The following is a 26,475-nucleotide window of genomic DNA, read 5'->3' on the forward strand; positions in this document are numbered from 1 at the left end:
ATTCCTAATTATTTGATATTTATTTAGCTTTTTTCAAAAGAGTAAATGTATTTTAAAATCAAACTATATCTTCAATTAATTTATTTTGGTTATAAATTGATAAAAAATAATAATTTACGTGCGAATTTAATCTTATATGAAATAAAAGAGAAGATAAATAAATATATATATATAACAAAATCAATAAGTTTATTATTTTAAACTTAAAAAACAATATTATAATTTCTTATAAAGTTCATAGCATATTCTTATACCAAATTGTGAAAAATAATATACCTCTCACGTGAATACATGTATATCTTATTCATACAATTAAATATTTATAAATAATCTAATAGCAAAGTAATAACAAGTAGCATCTGTATACTTTATATTAATCTTATATTTAATTGAGAGTTCAAAAGTTTGATTCGAGGATGTCATAAATTGGTAATATATATTTAAAGAAGATCGTACTCGATCCATATTAAGAAAATGAAAAGCATGAATGAGTTGGTTCCATTAGGGTTAGCTTGGTGCTTTGAAAAAGGTGGTAACAATAATTATAAAAAAAGCTTACCTAAAACATTAGATCGATGGTGATATGAGAAATGAAATGCTGAGGGTTTTGCACATGTTAATACCTTACACAGAAGGTAAGCAAACAGTGCCCTATTAAAGCTCAACTTTAAAATCAAAGATTAGTGTCGTGCATGTTCATATATTGCAAATTAATGCTACGTATATCTTATCTTTCTCTTCGTTGAAATAAACATAACCCATAAAACTACCCAAGCCCACGTGATCCTATCCTTAATTAAATCACTAATTAAAAATTAGACACCTACTCCCTACTATATTTAGACTCATAATTCAACTCCTATACTTTCATAAAATAAATTTAGGGTTACCTTCTACTTAATCTTGCTCTTTGATTTCAATAATCATTTATTAATTAATTTACTCGGTTTAGGGAAAACTGTTCATTGATTCTTTCACAATATTTTTTTTTTAAAACTAAAAATTTTAAGTGTTTCTTTTCAAAATTCATAAAATTCTAACTTAATATGTAAAACTTTTAGTTATCGTCTTTATCAAATATATACAGCTTCACATCATTGGAAAACCTAATAAAAAATGACATTAAACATTATCGATCGTTACATCAACACCTAACACCTAACCTCATAGAGTTAACTTAAAGGAGGTACAAAAAGTCTATTTCTAAACCAAAAGAAGAAATGACATTTTCAAGATACTAAAAGCTCAGTAATAAACATGTAAACCAAAAAATCAGTTTAATACTCCAAATAGATATACATATATTGCAAAATATAATAAATATACACATAAACAAATTTAACGAAGATTAATCAGCTACAAAAATACTCAAACGAATTATTTTTATAAATTTTAAATCTTCAAACACTCCTATACTAGTTTTGGTTAACTACTTGAACCTATACTATATATCATCTTTTTAAATTCAAATCTATTTAAAAAATTATTCTAACCAAAATTTGACCCGTTTAAAATAATTTAAATCCTTTACATGTTTTAACTCGTGTATTGCGAAAAAAATTGAAAACTTGTTTTAGAAATCTAGAAAGGAATCACAAGTTTCCTAAATTTTATAGAATATTTAAAAAATGTTTAGGAGGATAAAATATTTTTAAAATGGAAAATAATGATATATTTGTCATTCAGAATACTAGAAAAACAGAAACTATTTTACTATAACAATATTCGTAATGATAGTTGTGTTGAAAAACAAGAATTTTATTACGGTTTTGGTACGAATTTTTAATCTGTTTCCATATTAAAAGCTCAAACAAAATGACATATTAAACTTTTCATTTTAATTAAAGTTAAATATTAAAATATATGTATTTAAATTTAATATTACATTTAGAGAAACTCAAATTAAGCTACATATTATTTTTACTCTTTATTGAGGATGATAAACCAACGAAGATAAAATAATAAAAATATTTGACAGTACTGCAGTATGGTATTTTTGAGATGATAATATCAATGCGGTCAAAAGGAATTTATTGTTTTTTAATAAAAAGAAAAAGAAAAAGAAGAGAAAAGAAAGATGGATAGGGATGGAGTTAGGCAGTAAAAAGAGGAGAGCGATCACGCGAATCTCGAGAGCAGAGAGAGAACAACAAGAGGGCACGTGGCAGAACATGGAGAGATTGTGAGAGAGTGGGAAAAGGACAGGGCACACGTGTTTGGTCAAAGGAGGACGCGTGGATAAGGGCAGAATCCGTACATGTGTGGCACCCCATATTTTACTTCGTCGTACGGACACCTTGTATTCTGTCGGCTAGTGGACTCTCCCTCACGTGACTTCCTCACGTGACTAATAAATTTCTCATCCACCGTGCATGTATATGTATGAATGAATGTCATGCTTCCCTTGTATTGCATATGACATCAACCATAACATTCAATGAATGCAACATGGTAAATATTCGAACAACCAACCACACACATGCAAACCCCTGAAATGGAAACTTCTTTGTTTTCGTAATCTCCGTGTAAGATGAAGCATGAATAAATTGGATTGGATTATGAGCATATTGATGCATGATTTGGATAAGGAAGAGTTGGTGTCGGATAATATCTACGAACATATAATTAAATAAATAAATAAAATTGATTAATTTATTAAAAGTATTTATAATATTCTCACTTAGAACCATCCTTGTCACCAAGAATTGATGCTTCATCAGAATGTAGAGTGGCTTTACGATATTCAAGTTTGATCACGACATCTTACGATTCCAACAACCATCTGTCATGTGCTTAAGAAACATCAAGTTCCAATTAAGCCACTTTTATTCATTCAAATGCGACACAATATATAATTATAAAACTATTTTACAGAGGGAAAAATAGTTAAAAATTATAAATCATAGAATAATATTTCATATATAGGTATTTTTTTTTTAATCTAAGATTCTAACCAAAACAAAGGGATAACTTACAAGAGATAAAAAGAAAAAGGAAAGAAATTGGCGCACGCTTACATCATAGGATTTTGGGCGAATAATGTCGTACGTGCGGCGTGACAATATTTTATTTCAGAAGCAACTTTATGTGATATTTTATATAATTTCCTTTTTTTTAATTATCTTAAGATTTATTATCCTAAAAATGAAAGAATTTTTGCCTTCTTTGTCAATATTTTGTTTTAGAAAGTTATAATTAGATTTTGATTCTTTGCGAATTTCCCAATTTTTTATGATTAGAGTTTTTATCTGTGTTTTTTTTTTTTAAGTTAACATTTTAATTCGTTTATCATAAATCTATTAGTTGTTAATATGTTACGTTAAATAGAAAACTCATTCTTTATAAAAACGACACAATAGTAAAACTATCAACCAATATTTTTAATCATATATATCATTTTGATTAAAAATGTAAAATAAAAAAAACAATTATTCATTAAATAACAAAAAATGAAATAAAATTGGTTGTGTGTTCTAAATCGCCATCATCTCTGACAAGTCTATCCCATTTCTAGTGATGCATAATTGATATACATTAGAAACAATTTTTTTTTGGAGTTGTTATTTTAATAATGATAAAAATAATTTATATGTTTTGTGGTTAAAAAGTTAGATACGATTGTGAAGTTTAGGATAGTGTTATGAATAGTAAACCTAAAATGTTGACCCCAATGGAAAAAAAAAAAAAAAAAGACAACCCTTCTAAAAAACTTCGCCGTCTGTTTTTTGTTCTTGTTAGTGATAAAGTTTCGATTAATTTATTAAACTTTTCTTGTATGTTTCTCCTAATTTGTTCCAGATTATTTGTTATTAATTTCCTAAGCAACAAAGCCACTTCTTAAAAAAAATGAATAAAACTGGAATTTTAATTGAATAAACTGGTTCAATATTTTACTTTTTTTTATTTGTTTGCAGACCTAAAAAAACCACAAATCTTAGAAGATCTGTATGAAAATCAGAATAAGTAGAGAAAAAAAAAGGTTGAAAGCGATGTAATGATTTAACCCCACTTTCATTTAAGGGTTATGGGAGGATTAATTAAATTTATTGAACAAGACAAACTAGAAAAAAAAATAATACATATATTTTCAACGTAAAAAGTATGAGATAAAATGTGATTAAATTCATAGTTAACTTTTTATGATTTAATATAAAGTACTTGAATGAATAATAAATAATGTATTTTCATTTAACTTGGAAGAAGTGGTTCTTACCCAGTGGTCATAAAAAAAGAATGGTGTAGTCGAATATAAGACACAAAGACAAAACAAAAAATAGTAATAATATCTATCCTAATGATAAAGACAAAATGGACGATTGTGAGGTAATTGAAACGATAAGATCGACAAGGTAAGGGGCCAAAATCACTATTCATTTGAAAGTCAAGTATTGGACTTTATATCCTATGCCCATAATGCCCACAAAATCATTTTTATGCATTTTTCTTCGTACAAAGGAAAATCAAAATATACCACAAAGTTTTATAGGAAAACATTAATGATTAAAAAGCATATTTTAAGTTTAATTTTGAATTACAAAATTAAATTATAAGATCAAAGAAAATCCGGAAAAATGAGCATAAATGAGTACTGCAGCATATGGATAAGGTGAAGAAATGAAAAATGACAGTAAAAAGAAATTTGCAATAAACGTTACTTTCCAAGAAATTGAATAACATGCCTACCCACATTAAACTCTCACACGACTTCAATGCCACTACATTAAACCACATTTTCTTTTATCTCTCTTAACTATTTATTCTCTTCACCCATAAACTATGCACAAATTAAATACTCTTTTTCTTACTAAATATTCACTTCCATATCTTTTCTTCTACTTTAAATCTATATCATATTATTGAAATTCAAAATTAGTTCCTATTAGGTAAGATTTCTTTCTTACATTAATTATTAAGAGCTTGATTAACAGAAATTAAAACATTTAGAACCCATTATCAATAAAAATGGAGAAGAGAAGAAATCATACTATTTAATTACATTATGAAACAAGTTCCCACAATTGTACTAATAGTCTATTGACTATGCAGTAGAAAAGTTGGTAATTAGAACTTTATAAGATATGAAACATTTAACCATTATTAAAAAAATAAATAAAAATTATTAATATTTTTATAATTTTAATATAAAAAATTAATTTATTATTTATTTTGTCTTAGTTAATATAAATCTTCAAAATTGTCGGAAAATAGAGAAGGGGTGGAAGATTTATCAGAATTAAATTATGATTTAAGATAGCACACAGAATTAATAATATTAGGTTATTTTAAGATTTATTAATATAGGCGTGGCTTTTGGTAAGGGAATGATAAGCTTCCCTCTACTGGTTTGGGAAGAGAAGGAAGATACAAAGTGATGATTAGGGGGAGCACATGAGAATCCAACGGCTCGTGCCAGCTTTCCTCGCATTAACACCTGTTCACATACGTGGCAAACGCAAACTGCGCGTCTGTCACACCGGCGTGGTGAGGGAAGGAAAATCCCGCGTGAACTTTAACCGCAATGGAGTTCCGCTGGGTTCATTCATTTCCAAGCAAACCACGGTTAGAGTAAACCCAACCAGGGTTAAAGACATGTACTGAGGTAGTTTATAAAGAGACACTGACCATGCCGGAAGGGACGTAAACATCTAATCCAAATAAAACCAAAACAACCTTCAAAGGCAACACAACCATGATGTTGGGGGAGACGCACCGCGCAAACCCAACCGTACACATCCCACCGTGGCCGCTCATCCATGAATCCTCGCCGGAGATCTTTTCACCGTACACCGCCAATGCTGATTACTCTCCGTACTCTCTGCAAGAAGCTCTGACCGCCCTTCAGCACTACGACTCCACTGATGCAGAGTCAGACTCTGATGTTCCTTCCCTGGAATCGGATGTCCCGGTTGACGCCTACTCCTGTGATCATTTCCGCATGTTCGAGTTCAAGGTTCGGAGATGCGCACGTGGCAGGTCACATGACTGGACCGAGTGTCCGTACGCCCACCCCGGCGAGAAGGCTCGCCGCCGTGATCCTCGCAAGTATCACTACTCCGGGTCGGCCTGCCCCGATTTTCGCAAGGGAAATTGCAAGAAAGGTGACGCATGCGAGTATGCGCACGGGGTTTTCGAGTGCTGGCTCCACCCCGCTCGTTACCGCACTCAACCGTGCAAGGACGGCACCAGTTGCCGCCGGCGCGTCTGTTTCTTTGCCCATACGCCCGAGCAACTAAGGGTGTTGCCGCAGCAGAGTCCACGCAGTGCTGACTCGTACGACGGGTCTCCTCTAAGACACGCGATCGAGTCCTCCAAGACGGCGGCGCCCTTCGTGTCTTCTCCCGGGTCGTTGTCGCCGCCGGTGGAGTCTCCGCCCATGTCTCCGATGACTCGTTCGGGGTCTTTGTCTGTTAACGAGATGGTAGCTTCGCTGAGAAACTTGCAACTGGGGAAGATTAAGTCGTTGCCTGCATCCTGGAATGTTATAGGGTCTCCCGGGTTCGGGTCACCCAGAGGACCCGTGATCCGACCCGGGTTCTTCAGTCTTCCTTCGACCCCAACACAGGCTCCAGTTCGCGGCGGGGTGAATTACTTTGACATGTGGGATCAGAGTTGCGAGGAGGAGCCTGTGATGGAGAGGGTGGAGTCCGGAAGAAACATTAGAGCGAGGATGTTCGAGAAGTTGAGCAAAGAGAACGTTCTTGACGGGCCGGGTTCGGGTGATCCCGTCGTCCCGGATGTAGGGTGGGTCTCGGAGCTTGTGAGTCGCTGATTTCATTCTACCACTGTTCCCTCGGCGTGTATAGAATACGGGGGAGAAGAGAAGGAAGAATGGTAGTGCGAGATTTATTTTGGAAGAAGAATCCACTGATGTTCTGTAAATAGCCTATTCTAAAGGTATGGGTGAAGACAGTATAATGGTTTTTTTGGGGGGACTTGTTGGACACGATGAACAAGTGATTTGCAAGGATGAACATCCTAAGCATTTGTATAGGTAGCAGCGGATGATGAAGTTATATAATTCCCTTGTCTTAATTACCGTGTTTATTTTCACTAATCTCATCTCATTCATGTATAAATTTAAAATATTTCTCATATCTTATGAACAATTCAAACCTCTGTCCTTTATGACTCCAAAATAAAATCTTTAAACAAGCACTTATGTTTTACTCTGTTGTTTTTGTCAGTAAGATTGAAATGATGCAAGTAGGTGTTGAAAATGGATGGATGGTGTGTGAGATTTGGCAGAGTGATAGAATTTAGATTGCAGATTGGGGCATTTGGTAGTTAGAGTGATCTCCATTTACTGTGGTATAACATGAGATCCAGTTTGAAAGGGATAGATTGAAAATAGTGATTTGGAGTTTGTGCTGATGGGCGGCTTTGCGTGGCAAGGGTGGCAAACTACCATTGTTGTTGGATTGGTATTGATGCAAACGTTTTCCCTCATCACCACCTCTTTCAGCGTACATGGTCCCCCATTTTCTTTTTCTTATTGAATCTTGTCGGTTAAAAGTAAAGACTTCACCTTCTGCTGGGCTTCCAATATTTGATAGTGAATGTAAGAAATGTAATCTAAGTAAGTGAATGAGTTTGTATTAAAAATGAATGAAAATCCCCCCTTTTTGAGGGAAGATTGTTGGTTGGATGGCAACAGGTTTTTGCTTAGAGAAGAAAAAAAAGTGTTAGAAAAGAATTATTAATGAGAGTGGAACAACAACAGACAAGATGATGAGGGTTGTTGGACTTAGGAGATAAGATTCTGATGGAATTGACTCATAAAATATGATACATTATCCCACTCAGATAAAATCCACTTTCTTCTGTTTTGGATTGGATTCATACCTTCCTGTCTTTCTTCTTTAATTTTAAAAGCTAAGTTTAAGTAACTAAATTTCCCTAACCTTATCCTTTTTCATTTTTAATTCTAAAGTCTACAGTGGATTCCCTCTTCAGAAAAAAATACTAAAGAAATTAGTTGCATATCAAATCTCATTCTCTTGCAAATGGCTTTTATGAAATTTGATCTACCACAAGAATATCATCATCAACTTGGTATATGCAAAGTTATAAAGAACATTGTTTGACTTTATCATTTAGTAGTGTTTAGTAAATACGTTTTTAAAATACCTTCTGATGTAACCTTTTTCTAAGACTATATACATGAAGATTCATTTTTTTTTTAAATATTACTTTGTAATTTAATTTTTTATATTTCTTTTCATTTTAACCCTTATTTTTTTTTTTATGTAAAGCATGATCTTTAATATTGTATTCACGATTGTTTATAATATTTTATGTATTTTAAACATGCTGTGTTTTCACCATGTTTTTCGTATTGTATTTTAAGATATTTTATCTATTACATTAACGAAAATGTTACATTGTTTATGATAAAAACGTGTAATTTTTATTGATTTTTAATTGATATAGAAGTACTGAGATATAATATAATACTAAAAGTAAACTCGATGTAAAAATATATAACAAATAAAAGTAATAAATTATTTAACTATGAAAAAATATTATAATAGTTTGAAATTAATTATAAATTAAAAATTCAAATTAAAAATACTCTCAAAGTATAGTTTATGTGTAATTAAAGTTTAAATACCAAATTATATATGTGTATCCAATTCTATCATTTATATATATGAACTGCTTTAACTTGTAATTTTACTACTCATAATTTAATAAGTCAATTTAACAACTTCAACATATCAGCCACTAATTTTTAAGTATCTGCTCTGTTTTTAATTTCAACTTCTCAGTTTTCAACTCATTTTACATTTAAAGGTTGAATTATTTTAAAATTTAAATATTAAATTAACAATGTGTTGAGGAAGATGAAGCATTTTTCCTAAAATGATCTATATGTTTAATCGTAGTTTTTTTTTTTTAATATTGTAGCTTTTTCTATACTTTTGGACAGAGGATTTGTGTGATTACATGGACTTTTACTTAATTATTACATTAAATTGAAATGAAAAATCATAAATTTATGTGGATTAGATGAAGATCACTCCTTGCTACTAAGAACTACATTTACAAACTGTTCATGTTTTGACAGCCATGTGCTGGGAAATAAATAATTCAATACTTCTGATGTTTATATTCAGAACGACATCAATAATTCTCTATTTCACCTTATTCTTATCTTTAATAATTTTAACTGTATAAATAAATATAACATTTTATCGTATAAACAATACTTTCTTTTTTCAAAATTTGTAAATTAGAGATGTTGTATTTAATAAACAGTCTTGTTCTAAAGTAAATATGTTTTAGACACAAATAATGGTTTGTACATAGCGTTTAGATAAAGTTTTTTTTTTACATTTTAAAATAATGTTTTTTGGAATAAGTAATTTTAAAATAATCAAAACTTAAAATTTAAGAGAGTTTAAATACATTTTTCTTTCTTCTTCGAAGCGTTTTTTAAAAAGAAAATTGTACAAAATTTTAATTATACAATATTTTATATACATCTTCGATACGAACAAGAAAGATATTGAGTGAACAATTGGTGTTTAAATTTCTCTATGGTTGTAAATTAATAATAAATAAAGTGAGTAAATAGAGTATTAGAGATTATAATGGTGTTTAAAATTTAGATTTGTTTTAGATTAATATGAAATGAAAGTTGTTGAAAAGGTTGGTGTGTCTGTGACATAGTCAGTGTTTTGATGATAATGTTATAGTACAGACTAGAACACCATAGAGCCAAATTTGTCAGAGATGATAATAGCCTGCAAACAAACATGAAGGAAAATTAACAACGTAAAAGTGTTTTTAACAACTTTTTTTTGATAATTTTTTGATAACACTTACGATTAGTCCATTTTAAATATTTTTTAGAATAAATTCAAACAAACTAATAAAATTGTGACACATGTTCTGTTGTAAAAAAATTATTAAAAAAGAATTGTTAAAATATCACTGTCCAATTAATAATCTCTCGAACTGCATGGCATGTGCTAAGACCCAATTCCACACGTCCTTTTACTCACATAACTTTGAAATTTCAATCGTTAAAACATATGATATATATGATTTTGTCTGTATGAATTTCATAATTAACGTTGTCGTTTTCAACCAATCACAGTATTCATATAATACAAAATATTTCTCTAGACCTAATTCCAAGCAAGTAAACTGCTGATTCAAAAGCTAAAACATGATATCTTTGAAATCCCTTTGATGTTTGTAATGTTTACAGTGGTAAATGGATGATGAGATATGATAAAATTGAGGGAGAGAGAGAAAAGAAGTACTTTTTGTTGCATTCCATTACAGTCATTGACTGAGTCTTTGCCTTGTTTCATAAGATAAGAAGCTCCATAGGTTAGAAACACTGAGCAAACTGGTATGAGTTAGGACACAACAGCAACAAGTAAAACAAAACAAATCACACAAAGGAAAAAGGAAACAAATGAAACAGCTCTATCAGTATGTGTGTGTGTCTGTCAGTCAGACAAAGTCAAACTTTTCAAACCTTCCATTTTCTATAATATATACCACTCTCCATATTCAGTGTTGTCTTGTTCACTTTCAAATCTTTTCTGACTTGAGAGCCATGGGAAGAGCTCCATGTTGTGACAAAGCTAATGTCAAAAGGGGTCCTTGGTCTCCCGAAGAAGATGAAACCCTCAAAAACTATCTCAAGAAGCATGGCACTGGTGGCAATTGGATTACTCTCCCACAAAAAGCAGGTTTATATCTATATATATATCTCTTTCCTTTTTCTTCCACTTCTCTTTCAATTTTTTATTTCTCTTTTCTTAGGCCTAAAGCGGTGTGGGAAGAGTTGTCGTCTGAGATGGTTGAACTATCTCAGACCTCATATCAAGCATGGAGGTTTCACCGATGAGGAAGACCAAGTTATCTTCAACCTTTATTCAACCATCGGAAGCAGGCAAGTTCATTCATTCTTTGTTTATAACTAAGACAAGATTGATTCTTTGGCACTCATGAGTTTAAAACTAACTCTATCAATAGTGCTAAAACCTTCAGTTTCCTAAGGGTGTGATCGTGATGTATATTAAAACACCAATCTAGGTTAACATGTTTTACAATGTTTTGTTTTGCTTGTTCATATCACCAAGTGAACATATGCTGTGGTTTTTGGGGTTAGGTGGTCTCTTATTGCGGCTCAGTTACCTGGGAGAACAGACAACGATGTGAAAAACCATTGGAACGCTAAGTTAAAGAAAAAGTTTTTGGTAACAAACACCAATGCCACTGTCGATACTGTTTGTCCACAGTTCACAACTTCCACTACTCCTCAGTCTCGAGCTGAAAACCGTGTCTTCGATCATGAGAACTCAGCCGAGCCTCGTGTTTTGGGTTTGGAGCGGACACACATTCCAGTTCCTTCACCATTGCCTTTAGGATCTAATGTCTCTGGTCTTGGCAGCAGTTGTAGTGTACCATTATCCAATGAAGTCTCAGTCGTTTCAAACTCAACATCCCTTGCGAAACAGGAAAACCAGACTCAATGGTTTGGCTATGATGACGATATTGAAGGTGAAAATGAAGCCCTTTTGCTTGATTTTGTGTACGAAGATCTCTTGCTTAGTAATGGGTTTGTTTCCAGCGAAATTGCCCCATCATTTGGCTAACCAAAGGATCTCTCCAAACAACAGCACCATTTCAGAAAGAAAAAGGATATTGATTTCATATATTATATGGTATTAATGAGTGCTAGTGATTATATACCCTTCAAATGTGGATTGTGATTTGAATTTGATTAAAGTAGTTAGGTGTGTAAGAAATTATGCAGATTTTCAGTGAAGAACTCTACATCTTTTATTACTTTTTGATTGAAAAATGTTGATGAATGTGAATGGGATGGCAGTGGACATGAAAGTTGCGTTGTGTTGAGGAATTTCTAAGCTTAGAAAGAAACAAAACGAGGGGTCCCCATCTGACAATAACAATAACTACATAGATGAATCGTGATAGTCTGTCTCTTTCGCCATTATCACATATAAAGTTGTTGTGAAAAAGAAGCCTACGTGATTTCTTTCACATAAGCTTTACGTTTAGTCGTTTACTGCAAAAGTTGCTGTGTTTTGTTGTTTTTTCAGTCGGAAGATTATAGTTTTGCATGTGCAGTTTGTTGATTGCATACATAAATCCATCATTGAATAAACATTGGAGTGATGAGTAAAAACTAATTATTAATGATTTTTTTACACTTACCTACGCATGTATAAAGAAACACATCCTTTTACTGGGAAGGTTTTCAATGAATAATCACATAAAACTGTGCTGACCACTTTTTTTCTTTTTACTGTTGGTGAATTTTTGCTATTATTCAGGCTCCACAATTTAGTCCCTCGCATTATACCACATTGAAAATTACCAAAAGATATTAGTTTGGGAACTTATGAAATGAAATTGAACCATATTCGGTACGATTTTGAGTTGTTTTGTGGAAAATTTTCAAGTTAATTTCCAGTTTAAGATTGTTTTCATTTCAAATGTGTATTTTAGATAGAAACTACTACTTTTTGGATATTTAAATTGAAGTACAAGATGTGCAAATATACTGATAAAGAAATTAATCATTTTTAAGTTATGATTATTCGACATAAAAACAACGATGTATTTTCTATGAAATACTAGTTTATAAATATAATAATTTTAGTTTATCCTGTGTTAAACACCATTTATGGTTCAACTTAGGCTTTTTTTCTTAAAATAATAAGTATTTCTCTTATTGTCAAGGCTAAAGGTTATATTTCATAGATATTAAGTTGAAAAAGATGTGCAAACATAACAGATACGGCTAGGAAAATAATATTCAGTTCTAATAAAAAAAACCAACAATGTTCATATCTTATAAGGTGAACTTCGTGAAAAATAATGTATTTTTGGCCAATAAAAGGTAATTGTTTCAATTTTTTTTGAAAAAATATTTAAAGTTTGAATTGTTCAAAGTTAATTTGACTACCTAATTAGCATGCTTACAAATCATATTTGAATTTATGTTTTTTCTATTATTTTAAATGTTTAGCATTTTTATTCAAATATCTTGTATCCTTGTGGACTCAGTCTTTTGCATATCAAAGTTTTATGTATTATATTAAATATTAAATATGATATGTATAATTAATTAAATTAATTATAAAAATAGTTAGAATATAAAAATTTTTAAAAATGTAATATGATCAACTAATAATAATATTTCAATAAAAATATAACGAATGCATCAAGCATTTAACAACCATATAAAGCAGTGTTTTCAACGTTGTGTAGAACACGATATTGAATAGGGTGACACATCCCAGGAGAAAGTAGAAGTTTTGAAAGGCTATTGAATTTAATAACCTTTATATACATTTCTGGTCTGCTTAATAAGTTCATAGATAAGCAAGTATGAGAGGGAGCAGAATTCTCCGTGTCACTGTTTTTACAAGATCATGCACGTAAATGCCTGCAAAGTTCTGGCTTAATCAAAGCCAGCAGCAAAATCAATAAGAAATGCGTAAATTAAGATTTTCAAACTTTTCCTGAGAAGCAACTTTAGACAATTCATTCCAAACTATGATTATACAAGTGAACTCAGCTGTGCAAAGGTTGATATCGAACTGGTGCACACACAAACCATTCAACTGCACATTAATTGCAACACCAACCAAACTAAAACAGATTAATGAATACAGCATAAATTAATAGTGACGCAGCTGAGAAAGGGACCTGCTCAAAGTGCCATCTCAGCCTGCAGAGCTGCCAACTCATCTTCCTCAGCAGTGGGCTTTGATGATGCAGGGCGAGTGGATTGTCTCCCAGCTGGAACATGCACCGGAGCTGCTGGAGCTGTAGTTGCAGGCTGAAGAAGCTGCTCTTCCAATTCAGCACCCTCCAGCTCTTCAAGTTCTGCTTCCAATTCATCCTGATATGGAAAAGAAATTCAGATTTTAGAATGCTCCTCACATGTGACAAAATACATTATAACTACGCTCAACAACTAAACAGATGATTTCTCGGTTGCAAAGAGTACAAATGCATATAAAATTAAAATTAGAGCAAATGACCTCGTCAAAATCAGCAGCTGCACCAATTGGAGTAGACAATGCTTCCTGAATTTGTTTCATGTTCTCTGTCTGTTCGTTGATCTCATCCATGGTCTTGTCAACATCATCAATATTCCTGAAAAATAAATACCGCAATTCAACAATGTCACAAACAGAAGCCCATTAAATTAGATGGATGCACTAAATAAGACATCTCTGTTACAAGCATGGAGATTTTACATATTGCAAAAAATACAGTAGACTTGTCAGGTTTTAGAAACAATCCTAAAAAAACAAAGATGAAAAACATGGAAGAGTATATATCAAGAATGAAATTACAAATATACGTACGTTGCTTTTTGCATAGCCTTCATAGCAGCTGCACCAGTTCTCAATGCATCAACTGTTTCAGTGGTAGCCTTGGCACCTTCCAACATTATCATCTGTAACACATTGTCAGCAGAAAATATAAATGATACTCCATGCACTGAAACATTATCATACCCAAAATTGTTAGAACTAGTGTGGACGGACTCTCTTTGAGAGAAAAAACCAGTAACTAATACAACCAATAAGATTTCAAAAAACAGACAAAAAAAAGGAAATACCAGTCTTGAACAAGCTGACCCGTGTGAACTAGTCATGCATGGTTCGCATAACTGATTGAACGAGACCCTTCTACTTTCTTTTGAAAAAGTTAGAAACTATTTTACATCATATTGATTATTCAGTTCCAATTTTAAGACCAAAACTGACTTATTCTTTTCCTAATTTGTGAGATGAGAGACAAGCAAGAGCTTGAAATTCAATGAGTTTAACTCTATTTATTACCAGACGTTTCACTTCTTCCATCCCTTTTACCTATTCAATGACACTAGTATATTTTCATGTATTTTTATAAAAGTATGCTAATATTCGTATACTCTGTTAAAATTAATTCTTATTAATATAATAATAATAATAATAATAATAATAATAATAATAGTAATAATAGTAATAATCTTTACACCTTTCTGCCTACAACTTTTTCTTTAATGATTCAAATGACTATTCACGGGCTGTAGTTTCAAAAACATTTGTTGCAGCTACTGAATTTAAAGTGCATTCACACCTGGTCATGAATACGCAGCTGAAAATTTCCAAGCTGTTCTATTTGCTGTTCATATAGCCTCTTCCTCTTCAAACACTGTATCGCCGCTGCATAAAGCAGAAATTAAAAAGAAAAAAAAGTCATAATGGATTAATACACCATTGATGGGTGAATTGGCTCGCATTTTAAAGAAATCATACGTGAGGACATAATTTTATTTTCAGAAAAAAATGCATACAAGCTTATCAATGTAAGTTCAGTGAGAAGTGGTGATACAAATGGCAAGAGTATTGGGGTAAACATGATGCATCTAGGGGAGTTACACACTCCAGCTTATCAACTGCATTTCTGATTTTTTTTATTTTTATTTTTTATTTTATTACAAAAAGTTGAACAAAACATTTATTGATAAAATAATTTCCTTTATTATTTTTTAAAATTAATCTGGCCTGTGCCTCTCATTTGTCACTAAGCTAATTGTATCGAAATTGCCTACAACAAATAGGACTTCCCAACTGCCATGCACATCCACTGAAAAGGATTCTATGGTTGGCTCATGCCGTATCATGGCTCCAAATAGTGAAATTGTCAGATTGCCACACTTGAAAAAAATGAGGTTGCAGCAGCAAACAATCTGGATGAGGGGGAGGTCATAGAAACCTTTTGAAAGAGACCTTATCATTTTGTTTGATTCCTAAATTGTTGTGTTGGCACAACCCTCAACTCACCTCTGCTGCCATCCTTTTACACTCCTCTGGTTCTTCCCTCGCACTAATGATCCTTTCTGGTTCTTTCCTCACTCTTCTATTTGGCCCCTATCTTTTTGGTTTGATTTTTCTTTGGTTCTCTTCTCAGGCTTTTCTCTATTTGAGGCATGATCTCACTTTTCATTTGTTCCCCCTTTCTTTGCTGCATGATCTGTTTTGTTGTCAAGGAAAATGGCTGATTTGCTGTGTGCTCTTATGAGTTGGTATAAATCCTTGTAATTTTATTCATATAAATAGATACACACATACGAACATGTATATAGTGCTGCATTTCAGATAAATCTTATTATTTTCATTACACCCCCTTTGAATACAACATTGAAACTCAATTTTGATAACCTTGACCAAGCTTGGTGTTTAATGCATTGTGGCTCGATGTTTAAGTTTTTAATTACTACTTTTTCTAGTTAATGGGTGTATTCCGACTTGTCAAAATCATAGTGTGATTGCAGTTTTCCTAATACTATATTTTCAAATTGCACACTAATAGAGTATATGATTGCATGTTAGCTCAATCTATTTTAGCTTCTGCAGTAAGAAATAGGTAAGTTAACTGACAGCTCTCCAGTTACTTAAGCATGCTATACAACACTACAATTCTGTTACAAGCAGTTACTATCTGATCTCTATGTTTATTAATACACCTTTCTGCCAAATCTGAAACTCTCTGATTTCTGAACAGTACCAGAGCTTTTAAAGTCGTACACATGGCAACCAAATCTCTTTACTTATTCACCATTCTCACCATGACAACTGTTAACGTCATTACTAGCCTACTGACTGTGCATCTAAAATTGTGTCGCTACAGGTCAGATTACTCAGAGGACCCTGGATTCCACAAATCAATGGTTGGCAGTAGCGGCCCTGCAATATATTTATATTATCAGACTTGAGATTGGGTATGCTGTCAACAAGGTTTGTCAAATCGAGTTTGTAACCTCACTGGACAGTTGTTAAACAGATCCTTCAATATCATCAAGGTGCAACTGATTTTGGCCTTGTTCTTCAACCTTGCCCTGCTCAGCTGCCTCTCAGATTGCATGTCTGATTTGGGGTATTTGACATGGGTGACAGAGAGTCTAATTCCAGTATCCGTTTCTCAGCTTTGCATATTTTCTTTGTTCAGTGAGTCATTCATTCTGAATATGTTCCTGTTCAAGAGCTGGTGGCTGAAATCCGAGACAAGCCTTTTTGAAGGCACAGCTCTGTACTCTAAGAGACAAACTCAGGCATGCTCACGGCTCTCACCTTGAGTTAGAGGGGGTGTAATAGAGTATATGATTGTAAGTAGCTTTCTGTATTTTAGCTTCTGTAATGAAGTGTTTATAAGGCTCGGGCAGCCCTCTTCTTCCAAATTGGTTTGGAGAGAAACTAAAATTATAAGTCAGAGTCTATCTTAAATCCCTTGTTGAGAAACCTGCATTGACACTCTCCAGGCCCATGGTCCTGATTGTGATAGGTGCATTGGAAAGTTGCTTTAGTTGCAATCAACCATAGGTCACAAACAGTATTTTAGAAAAGGCTACCTACAGTGGGGCTAACAAAGCACCACAGTGTGAAGCCACTAGGATGTCTACTATTCGATAAGATATATGGCCTAAGTAGTGCTTAATAAATTCTACTGGGTTGTGAATTCCATAGCTTCTTTCCTTGGAAACGTTGGTTGCTAACACAGCCATGACCAGAAAATAAGTTAGAATTCATTGCAATGAGATTTGTCCACTCTGGCAATCTTTTCTTCAATTTGAGGCCTAACATAACTGTGTGATTCTTCTCCAGATTGGGAATCTGGTCCAATTCCTGCAACTCGTGATTCAAGCACAAACATAATTCGCTCATCCATTTGTGTTCCCAACAGCTTGAATCATATCAAACTGTATTCACCAATTCTTATCCCAGCTGCTCAAATCATATTGACCCAACATATTGTATTATATATCATATAATACTAATAACCACCATGCTTATATTAGGAAGTCTACACCTTACAAACTAGTTTTATAGGGACAGAGTTAGACTCTGAGTCCATATTGTGAGAGAATATAACGTAAATTAATAGTTCAATGATAGCAGTAGATGTGAAAATGGTGTCCATCAGTGGTGGCAGTAATAATAAAAGATCACGATAACAAAATAATTGGAGTAAAAGTAAATCTAATCAATCTTGGTGGAATGGAGTAGTCATTTCCTCTGAAGGTAGTGTGTCATTCAAATTATAAGGGATCATCCAATCATAGAGTGGACTGGCTTTTCACATTCTAAAGTACCTACAGAACTTTTATCAGAACTTTCTGTTCATTCCAACTACCACCACGCAGATGTCAAAACAAATGAGACCACAAGTTTTGTTGAGAAGCTTGACATCGTTTTTTCTATGAAACTATCATGATAATTTTTTACTAATGCATGCATTCAAAACCTCAGTAGTAGCACAAACATAAGTGGAGTGGGGAGGCATTGCATGTATTCTCGATAACAAGCATAAATGAGTTTTGCTACATACCCCTTTTATTCTTTGCTCTGGTGAACTCTTTGGCCCTTTCAACTTCTGCTGCGGCCTTTTTAAGGAGTACTTTCTCTTTTTTCTCTAACATTTCAAGTGTCTGCAGCATTCAAGGAACAAAGCACTCAAAATGAGAAAAAAGTTTCCTCAAACAGCAAAGTAATTCACAAATTGATCCTTTTCTAGATCAAAGGACGTCTAGAAAAACTATGCAACGTTATAGAACCAGAAAAAAATAGAATTTCAGAATACATGCAAATTGCTGGACGGGTTTGAATGAGGACAAAATAGATAATAAAAGCAGAACTTGGCTACTGAGGCAGTATCGCGACAATGATGTGAACATATGCAGTTTATTCGCTTAGTTAACATCAAGCGATTTCCTTAACACTACCTGGAGAAAACCATTATAAAAGGGACGAGACAGAGAGTAAAATAAAATTTGCTATTCCTCCAAATTGTAAATAGCTAAGAATTGACATATGGGAACATCCACAATATTCAGGAATTCGTTTTGTAATAATTCCAACTTCCAAAGACGAGAACGTGGCTTATCATTTAAACTTCGTGGAAAATGATAAAAACTAATAATATTTCACATTATAAATATATGAAACTCAAATTCATCGACTATGCACAATTCTTTCGGTTGAAAAAAAGAAAAGAAAAATCTCCCAATTGGGACATCAAAATCCAATTTACCTCGTTTAATTTGTCCAGAGTCGTTAGAGTATTGGCTTCTTGTTTAGGTTTACCAAAAATTCGGGTAAACATGGTTGATTAAGAGATGTCGAAACAACGATACCTTGCTCGTCCAATAGGAAAATAAATGGAACTCTAAAGACTATTCGCAACTCGATCTCCCTGGAACAGCAAAAGGATTCACTAAAATCAAATTCATAGAAAAAGAACGAAAGAACAGTGAAGATGAACGAACCTCTTGAAAAATTAGGTTTATTTTAATTTTTGTTGAGGTTAGATATGAAGATTAGGTTGGATAAGAAACAAAAATGGGAGATCTAGCAAGAACACCTACCCTGTAGAGTATCGAGGAAATTCACAAATTCAATTGAAGGAGAAACTAATCGAAACTTGATCTGCCCTTTCTCGACTCCTCCACGTGGTGACAACTGTGGGTTACAAACTGTGATCCCTGATTAATATATATTATGGATCGATGTTTTAACTGCTTTTATATAAATATATTTTTGTTGATTTTATAGTTATTGATATAATTTTTTTATTATTTTAATTTTTGAATTTATAATTATATTTTTAAAATAATTAATTATTTATAGTTAAGATAAAAAAGAATTATTTCGTATTTATAACAATATATAACAATGATGTACTTGGATGATTTCCAATTTTTGTTAATATATTTTATTTTATCTTTCTAAATATTTTTTTTTTATTTACTGTTATGCTGTTATGTAACTTTGTTTTAAAATACATAATCATTTACTGATTTTATCTTTTATCAATATGTATCATTTTATTCTTTTTATATTTTAAGTTTACGTTAATAATTTTGGAATTTTTTATATAACATCTTATTTTAATAATATAGAATTATTATATATATATATATATAATTTTATTATAGTTATCTTAAATATAACTACATTACCAAAAATATATATACACAATGGTGATATACAACTAAAAAATAATATTACACCCATGATAAGATTTTTCAAAACATAACTTATACATTACCACAACACTATACTAATACATCATTATTGTCTTGCACTAAATCAATTGTTATATTCCTGTCTACTCAATGTGATTGTTATGAGTTAATGTATCATACAACAAATATAAAAATATTATCATCCATAAATAATTCATATCAACATTCATAGCACGTTCATATCAACAGACTTTAGTGAGTTATTTATTTGTGATGGTTGAAGAACTAGTTCACCCAAACTATCCCACACAAGGTTAGTTTGTCAACTATCTTTAATCATGTAAAGCCTATATGACCTTTTGTACCTCTTACCATGTACCATACCCATTTTTACTTGAGATTAAATAGTTATTAGAGCAATATAATAACTCTCAATACGAAATTCATATATCAAATATATACGTCAATAAAACGCCGCCATAAATTCTCACCACGAGATCCACAAAAGTGTTAATCGATTAACGTGATTAACAATCGCTTAACGTTAATTGATTATCATAAGTGTTAGTCGATTAACACATAGAAGCTAGAATTAAACTTTTTGTGACTTTCCCGATTTATTCGAGACCCTGCCCAAGGTAAACAATAGGCGTATAGGTACTCAAATTGAAGGTCTTTGAGTTTAGTTTCCAATAAAAAAAATCAACTCATTTGGACTTTTGTACAAAGAGTTATGAGCAAAATAGTAAGCAAGTGTCAGATTTGATAGCATCCTATTTCACAAGAGTACTTAGTTTTTGATGCAAAAGACGAAAATTTCTCTTCCTTCTATTGGAAGAGAACGATGAATGAGTAGAGATCAAAAGTAAAGAAGAGAAAGTGATTAAGTTAAGTTTGAAGAGAGAGAGAGAGAGAGATTTAATTGTTTGAATATCAGCTAGTTGGAAATAGAAACGAACAGGTGAAAATGGAAAGAATGAGAACAATTAGCATTTTTGGATTTTTTGGACCCACGTGGGGTCCACATGGGTGAGATAGTAAATTTTATTTTGTGGTGGGTTAAAATTATTAAACACAAAGGAGTGACTCATTAATGAGGTATTAAACCTTGTTAGTTATTTTGTTGGTTAGTGCTTTTGCACACACATGTTATTGAGAATATTAAAGAGTTCGTGATTGAGCACGATTGGTTTGTTGGCCTACTTTTGTTCGATTGATACATTTTATTAAGAACATATATTAGTTCGTGATTGAGCATGGTTAATTAAGTTTGTCGGTGAAGTTTACATAATTTATATTATTCGCTTGTAGTTTTGTCGAACGTGTGAACATTTCATTACACTAACAAATTTTAGTCTCGTCAGATATCAGAGATTCGAGTGTCACTTCCTTTTGTGTGGGAAGGTGAATGTCCCACCCATTGATTACAGCTCATGCGGAGTATAGTGCACCGGTACGTGTAGTATCGTTGTTTTTACTCGTTAGTCCTTGAGGAGTTAGGAGAGATAAGTCTAATGTCGCGGTTAAAGACGACTCAAATCAACTGTTATCGAGAGCGTGTTGTGTTGACGAAATGCAAGGAAATGATTGGTCCATTAAAGGACAATCGTTTGTTGCATATGATGACGAAAATAAAAGGAAACGATATTGGAATATAAAAGGCTAGATAATAATGATATGTTTCATGACGAAACATGATGTTGTGAATTATTGTAGTGTGTGTATGATGTTTATATTTTGTTTTATATATTATGATATTTTTAGTTATTCACTCAGGCATGTTATGATTGTGGTTTCCACTTGAGATGATTATATTTAAACAGATGATATTGCATTTAATACTGGAATGAAGTAGTTGAATAAGAGTCCTAGATAATAAAACTTGTCAAGTTTTCTTTATGTTGTATTTTTGGGTGTGTTTGTATTTTATTGTTTTAAAAGATAATTTATATTTATTTCGATGTGGTGTAAAAACATATAATATATTTATGAATTGCATCCTCGTTTTTTTTAATATATGTTTGGATGCGAATGTTTTATAAATTTTTTTACTTTGACCTATTATAAGTTGGATTCTATCAAGGGTGTTACAGTAGTCGTTTAAATTTAAAAACGTGGAGATAAATTTTAAAAAATATATACAGACACCTAAAGAATAATCTTTATATAATAGTACATATTTTTTAATAATCATGATAAAAATTATTTTATCTATTCGATATAAATAATTTTTTTCGTAATTCAAACTAAGTTTGAGATAGTTCAGTCGATACATTTACATTTACATATAGTGAAAAACTGTAAACTTTAGATAGTCATACATTAATTTGATGTATGCAATAAGAAATAAATTAATAATTTTGATATTTAAAAATTGATAATATATAGTTTATAGTTGTAATACTGTAAAAAGAAAACTTATAAACGTTATAAGTTTTGATTGAAGTAAAGACATTAAAAATATATATTATTTTTAGATTAAATATGTTTTTAGTTATCAAAATTTAAATATAATTTTGTAGTTTATTTTTTTTATATTTTAATATTTAAACTTATAAAATGAATAAATAAAATAATTTCAAACTAACTACATTATGTTTTTTTAAATTAAAAAATGTGACTAATATATAAATTAAAACATGACAAATAAAATAAATATTTCAAATATTAATATCAAATATGTTTAACACATAATAAAATATAACATAATTAAATTAAAAATTTATGTCTATTTATTTATAAAAATAAAAAATTTAAAAAAAAAAATTTATAATATCTCAAAATTTAAAATAAAAATAAATTTTAATTCCATGTTTAATTTTAGAAACTAAAAACATGTAAAATATTTATCTTTGGAAAACTTTTATAACTATAAAAGCAAAAGAACATGTAATACTTCCTCGCACGACAGCATACAAAGTTTTCAGAATTTGTTTAAAGTTTTTTTCATGTTTAAAAGACTAGTAGATTTACTAAAATACCCTAAATCCCAGCGTATTTTATTTCATGTCATCTTTCTAGAATTCAGACTTTAGATATTTTTTTTAATACGCTTATTAGCAGATGACATAAGTGACTGAAAATGTCAAACTAATACTTGAAAATATAATTTCTATCTCGATATCAAATACTATAAATTAATCAGTTTTTTAAGCAAGACTAAAAAATGAATTCAAATTAATTCTTAATATATATATCATCAAATACCTCCTTAAAATTATTATTCTTTAAAATATTAATAATTAATTATATTGTTATAATAAAATAAAAATATTAATAATGAATAAATATATATATATTTTTCTAATTCAAACAATATTTTTTTGATCTGCAGCCGTCCAAACAAAGCATCATCGTACTATGAGTAAAAGCTAAAACCTGTCCAGTTATTATTCGCATGAGCACCTGCAAAATAAAAAAGAAAAGACTTAACAGTAGACACATCAGAATTTCACACCCCAATTTAGGGTTTACCTTTATTCGCACTTCTTAGTGTGCCACCCATTTCCTCCTCCGCCGCCGTCAGCAGCAATGGCAGACACATCTTCTCCTCCGACGGACCAACTCGCAGTCACCACCCTCGACGACGAGGTACCCAAGGCCCAATTCTCGGATCGCGTCCCGATCCGCTCCATCATTGCCCGCCCCGACGGCGGCTCTGGCTTGGCCGGCCGGAAGGCGCGCGTCGGTGGCTGGGTCAAGACTGGTCGGAAAGCCGACAAAGACGCCTTCGCCTTCCTCGAAATTAACGATGGCAGCTGTGCCGGTAACCTCCAAGTTATCGTTGAAGCCTCTCTCGGCGAACTCGGTCAGCTCGTACCCACTGGAACTTGCGTCGTCGTCGACGGCCACCTCAAGCTTCCTCCCGCCGGCACTAAACAGAAGATCGAACTTCGCGCCTATAAGGTCCTCCACGTCGGCCCAGTCGATCCCGCCAAATATCCTCTGCCCAAAATGAGACTCACTCTTGAGTTCCTCAGAGATTTCGTTCATCTTCGTTCAAGAACCAACACGGTACCTTCCTTCTTTTTTTGTCATAAACTGTTATTCTAAAAGTGTTAATGAATTTAGTTATTATGGCATAATCTTACTCTATCAAGAAGTTTTATAGTGTTATCGTGATTTTGTGACATAACACGGATTCTGACTGTATGAGGGCAAAAACCTTTACTTAGTATCTCGGTTTGGGAAATTGTGGACGGATATTGTGAGAAATTGAAGAAAAAAGAGATCTCAATTGTTATAGATAACCTTAATTGATTTGGTTGTTATTACTTTTCGTAGTTATACTTATGTTGTGTTGTGTGTGATTGCAGATATCTGCGGTGGCTAGAATTAGAAATGCTCTTGCATATGCTACGCATACTTTTTTCAACAAAGAAGGGTTTCTTTACGTGCACACACCGATTGTTACGACGAGTGACTGTGAGGGTGCGGGTGAGATGTTTCAGGTGACGACTTTGCTGAGTGAGGCTGAGAGATTGGAGAAGGAGTTGTTGCAGAATCCGCCTCCTACGGAGGCAGATGTGGAAGCGGCTAGGTTGGTTGTTAAGGAGAAAGGGGATGTTGTGTCTCAGTTGAAAGCTGCCAAGGCGACTAAGCCAGAGATTGGTGCTGCTGTGGATCAGCTTAAGAAGGCGAAGGAGAGTTTGGCTAAGGTGGAGGAGAGGTCCAAGCTTAAGCCTGGGATTCCTAAGAAGGATGATGGAAAGGTGGATTATGGGAAAGATTTCTTTGCACGTCAAGCTTTTTTGACGGTTTCAGGTCAGCTTCAAGTTGAGTCTTATGTGTGTGCACTTAGCAGTGTGTATACCTTTGGCCCCACTTTTCGCGCGGAGAATTCTCACACTTCCAGGCATTTGGCTGAGTTTTGGATGGTAGAACCTGAGATAGCGTTTGCAGAGTTGAAGGTATATAAAAATTTGAACTCATTCATAAGCTGAACTGTTTAATTTGTCCAGTGCAAAGCTGCCTACTCTACATGCTTTTATAAGATTTGATGTTTTTAATTTTTTGTGCTGGAAGCAGTAAAGTCCATGGTTTTTGTGTTTTATGTGTAGGATGATATGAATTGTGCCGAGGCGTATGTGAAATTTTTGTGTCAGTGGTTACTTGACAACTGCCTTGAGGATATGGAGTTTATGGCTGATAAGTTTGATAAAGGTTGCATTGATCGTTTGAAGTTGGTTGCTTCCACCCCCTTTATTCGAGTTTCGTATACAGAAGCAGTGGAAATACTAGAAGACGCTGTGAAGAATGGTAAAAAATTTGAGAATGAAGTGAAATGGGGTATTGACTTAGCATCTGAGCATGAAAGGTACTTTGTAATCTCTTTTTGGCCTTTTGGTCCAGCTCTTGTTCTTATTAATTTGTGTTGTGTGACATCTTGATGGAATGGTGTTATGCAGATTCCTGACAGAGGTAAAATTTCAGAAGCCAGTCATTGTCTATAACTACCCAAAAGAAATCAAAGCATTCTACATGCGGCTCAATGATGACTTAAAAACAGTGGCTGCTATGGATGTGCTTGTACCAAAGGTGGCGTTCTGTGTTTTATTTTGAACATGTTTATGGTGGATAGCTATATTGATGGTTTTTTGGCATAATAGAAGCATGTATTTAAGTAAATGCAATTTTTCAGGTGGGAGAGCTAATTGGTGGAAGCCAAAGAGAAGAGCGTTATGATGTTATTCAGTCAAGGTTCATATATATATATATATATATATATATATATATATATAATATGTTTACTGTTTTCCTGATTTCTTTCCTTTGGTTAATTGATATCATTGGAAGTTATTTGACTTATATTTTTATGTTGCAGAATAAAGGAAATGGGTTTGCCTCTTGAGCCATACGAGTGGTACCTTGATCTGAGGCGGTATGGAACAGTGAAACATGCGGGATTTGGGCTTGGCTTTGAAAGAATGATTCTCTTTGCAACGGGCCTGGAAAATATTAGAGATGTGATCCCCTTTCCACGATATCCTGGCAGAGCAGATCTATGATCTTTCTCATTCTCTTGCTCTAGTAGTTGAGTTGAAAAATGGTAATTATATATAGCATTTAATTTTTATTTTTTTTTGTGGTTACAGACAACACGAGTGGGTCTTTGAGATTCCTCTTTTTTGCCGAACTAATTTATTTTTAAAGGATCCTGGGTCTTGATCTGTTATTTCAATTTTTTTTATTATCCATCCACCTTTATATTTGTTTTATTCTACGTCAGAAGTGAATCAGGCTCTGCCAGAAGATACAAATATACAAATATAGTAATTAAAATTATATATAGCATTTTAATTATCTATATATATATATATATATATATTATTTTTTTCATATTTTTTTCATCACATCATATACTTTATAAATTTATTATTTTTATTTTCTTTCTAGATGTATGGGTGCTATTTTTATTAATCTGGATTATCCGTCTTAGAAAACTTGTCTTTTGTTAGTAT

General features: G+C 32.5%; 4 protein-coding genes across 7 annotated transcripts; 3 read left to right on the forward strand and 1 right to left on the reverse strand.

Moving 5' to 3' along the window:
• The first annotated feature begins 5,389 nt into the window (after positions 1-5,389).
• Positions 5,390-7,166, forward strand: LOC106769447 (zinc finger CCCH domain-containing protein 20). The gene has a single exon (XM_014655068.2). The coding sequence runs from the start codon at positions 5,690-5,692 to the stop codon at positions 6,767-6,769; it is 1,080 nt and encodes a 359-aa protein (XP_014510554.1). The 5' UTR covers positions 5,390-5,689; the 3' UTR covers positions 6,770-7,166.
• A 3,257-nt stretch (positions 7,167-10,423) lies between these two features.
• Positions 10,424-12,087, forward strand: LOC106766635 (transcription factor MYB87-like). Its single transcript, XM_014651352.2, has 3 exons — positions 10,424-10,709; positions 10,783-10,912; positions 11,132-12,087. Exons 1-3 carry the CDS (start codon positions 10,430-10,432, stop codon positions 11,616-11,618), a joined length of 897 nt encoding a protein of 298 aa, XP_014506838.2. The 5' UTR covers positions 10,424-10,429; the 3' UTR covers positions 11,619-12,087.
• A 1,168-nt stretch (positions 12,088-13,255) lies between these two features.
• Positions 13,256-19,531, reverse strand: LOC106769263 (vacuolar protein sorting-associated protein 32 homolog 2). Of its 4 annotated transcripts, none has more exons than XM_022784254.1 (8): positions 19,415-19,531; positions 19,081-19,242; positions 18,379-18,478; positions 15,130-15,215; positions 14,370-14,461; positions 14,040-14,154; positions 13,702-13,897; positions 13,256-13,438 (listed from the first exon to the last, which is right to left on the reverse strand). In XM_022784254.1, exons 2-7 carry the CDS (start codon positions 19,150-19,152, stop codon positions 13,706-13,708), a joined length of 657 nt encoding a protein of 218 aa, XP_022639975.1. In that variant the 5' UTR covers positions 19,153-19,242; positions 19,415-19,531; the 3' UTR covers positions 13,256-13,438; positions 13,702-13,705. The 4 variants fall into 4 exon arrangements, with proteins under 4 accessions (XP_022639975.1, XP_014510287.1, XP_022639974.1 ...); XM_014654801.2 differs by having other exon boundaries at positions 13,256-13,448; XM_022784253.1 differs by having other exon boundaries at positions 13,256-13,616.
• A 3,879-nt stretch (positions 19,532-23,410) lies between these two features.
• LOC106769292 (asparagine--tRNA ligase, cytoplasmic 1) lies at positions 23,411-26,209 on the forward strand. The gene is made up of 6 exons (XM_014654847.2): positions 23,411-24,028; positions 24,331-24,924; positions 25,075-25,331; positions 25,423-25,552; positions 25,656-25,714; positions 25,839-26,209. The coding sequence occupies exons 1-6, from the start codon at positions 23,546-23,548 to the stop codon at positions 26,020-26,022; spliced, it is 1,707 nt and encodes a 568-aa protein (XP_014510333.1). The 5' UTR covers positions 23,411-23,545; the 3' UTR covers positions 26,023-26,209.
• Positions 26,210-26,475: the final 266 nt, after the last annotated feature.

This window comes from Vigna radiata, chromosome 7 (genome assembly GCF_000741045.1).
Source record: "Vigna radiata var. radiata cultivar VC1973A chromosome 7, Vradiata_ver6, whole genome shotgun sequence".
Classification (NCBI taxonomy): Eukaryota; Viridiplantae; Streptophyta; class Magnoliopsida; order Fabales; family Fabaceae; genus Vigna; species Vigna radiata.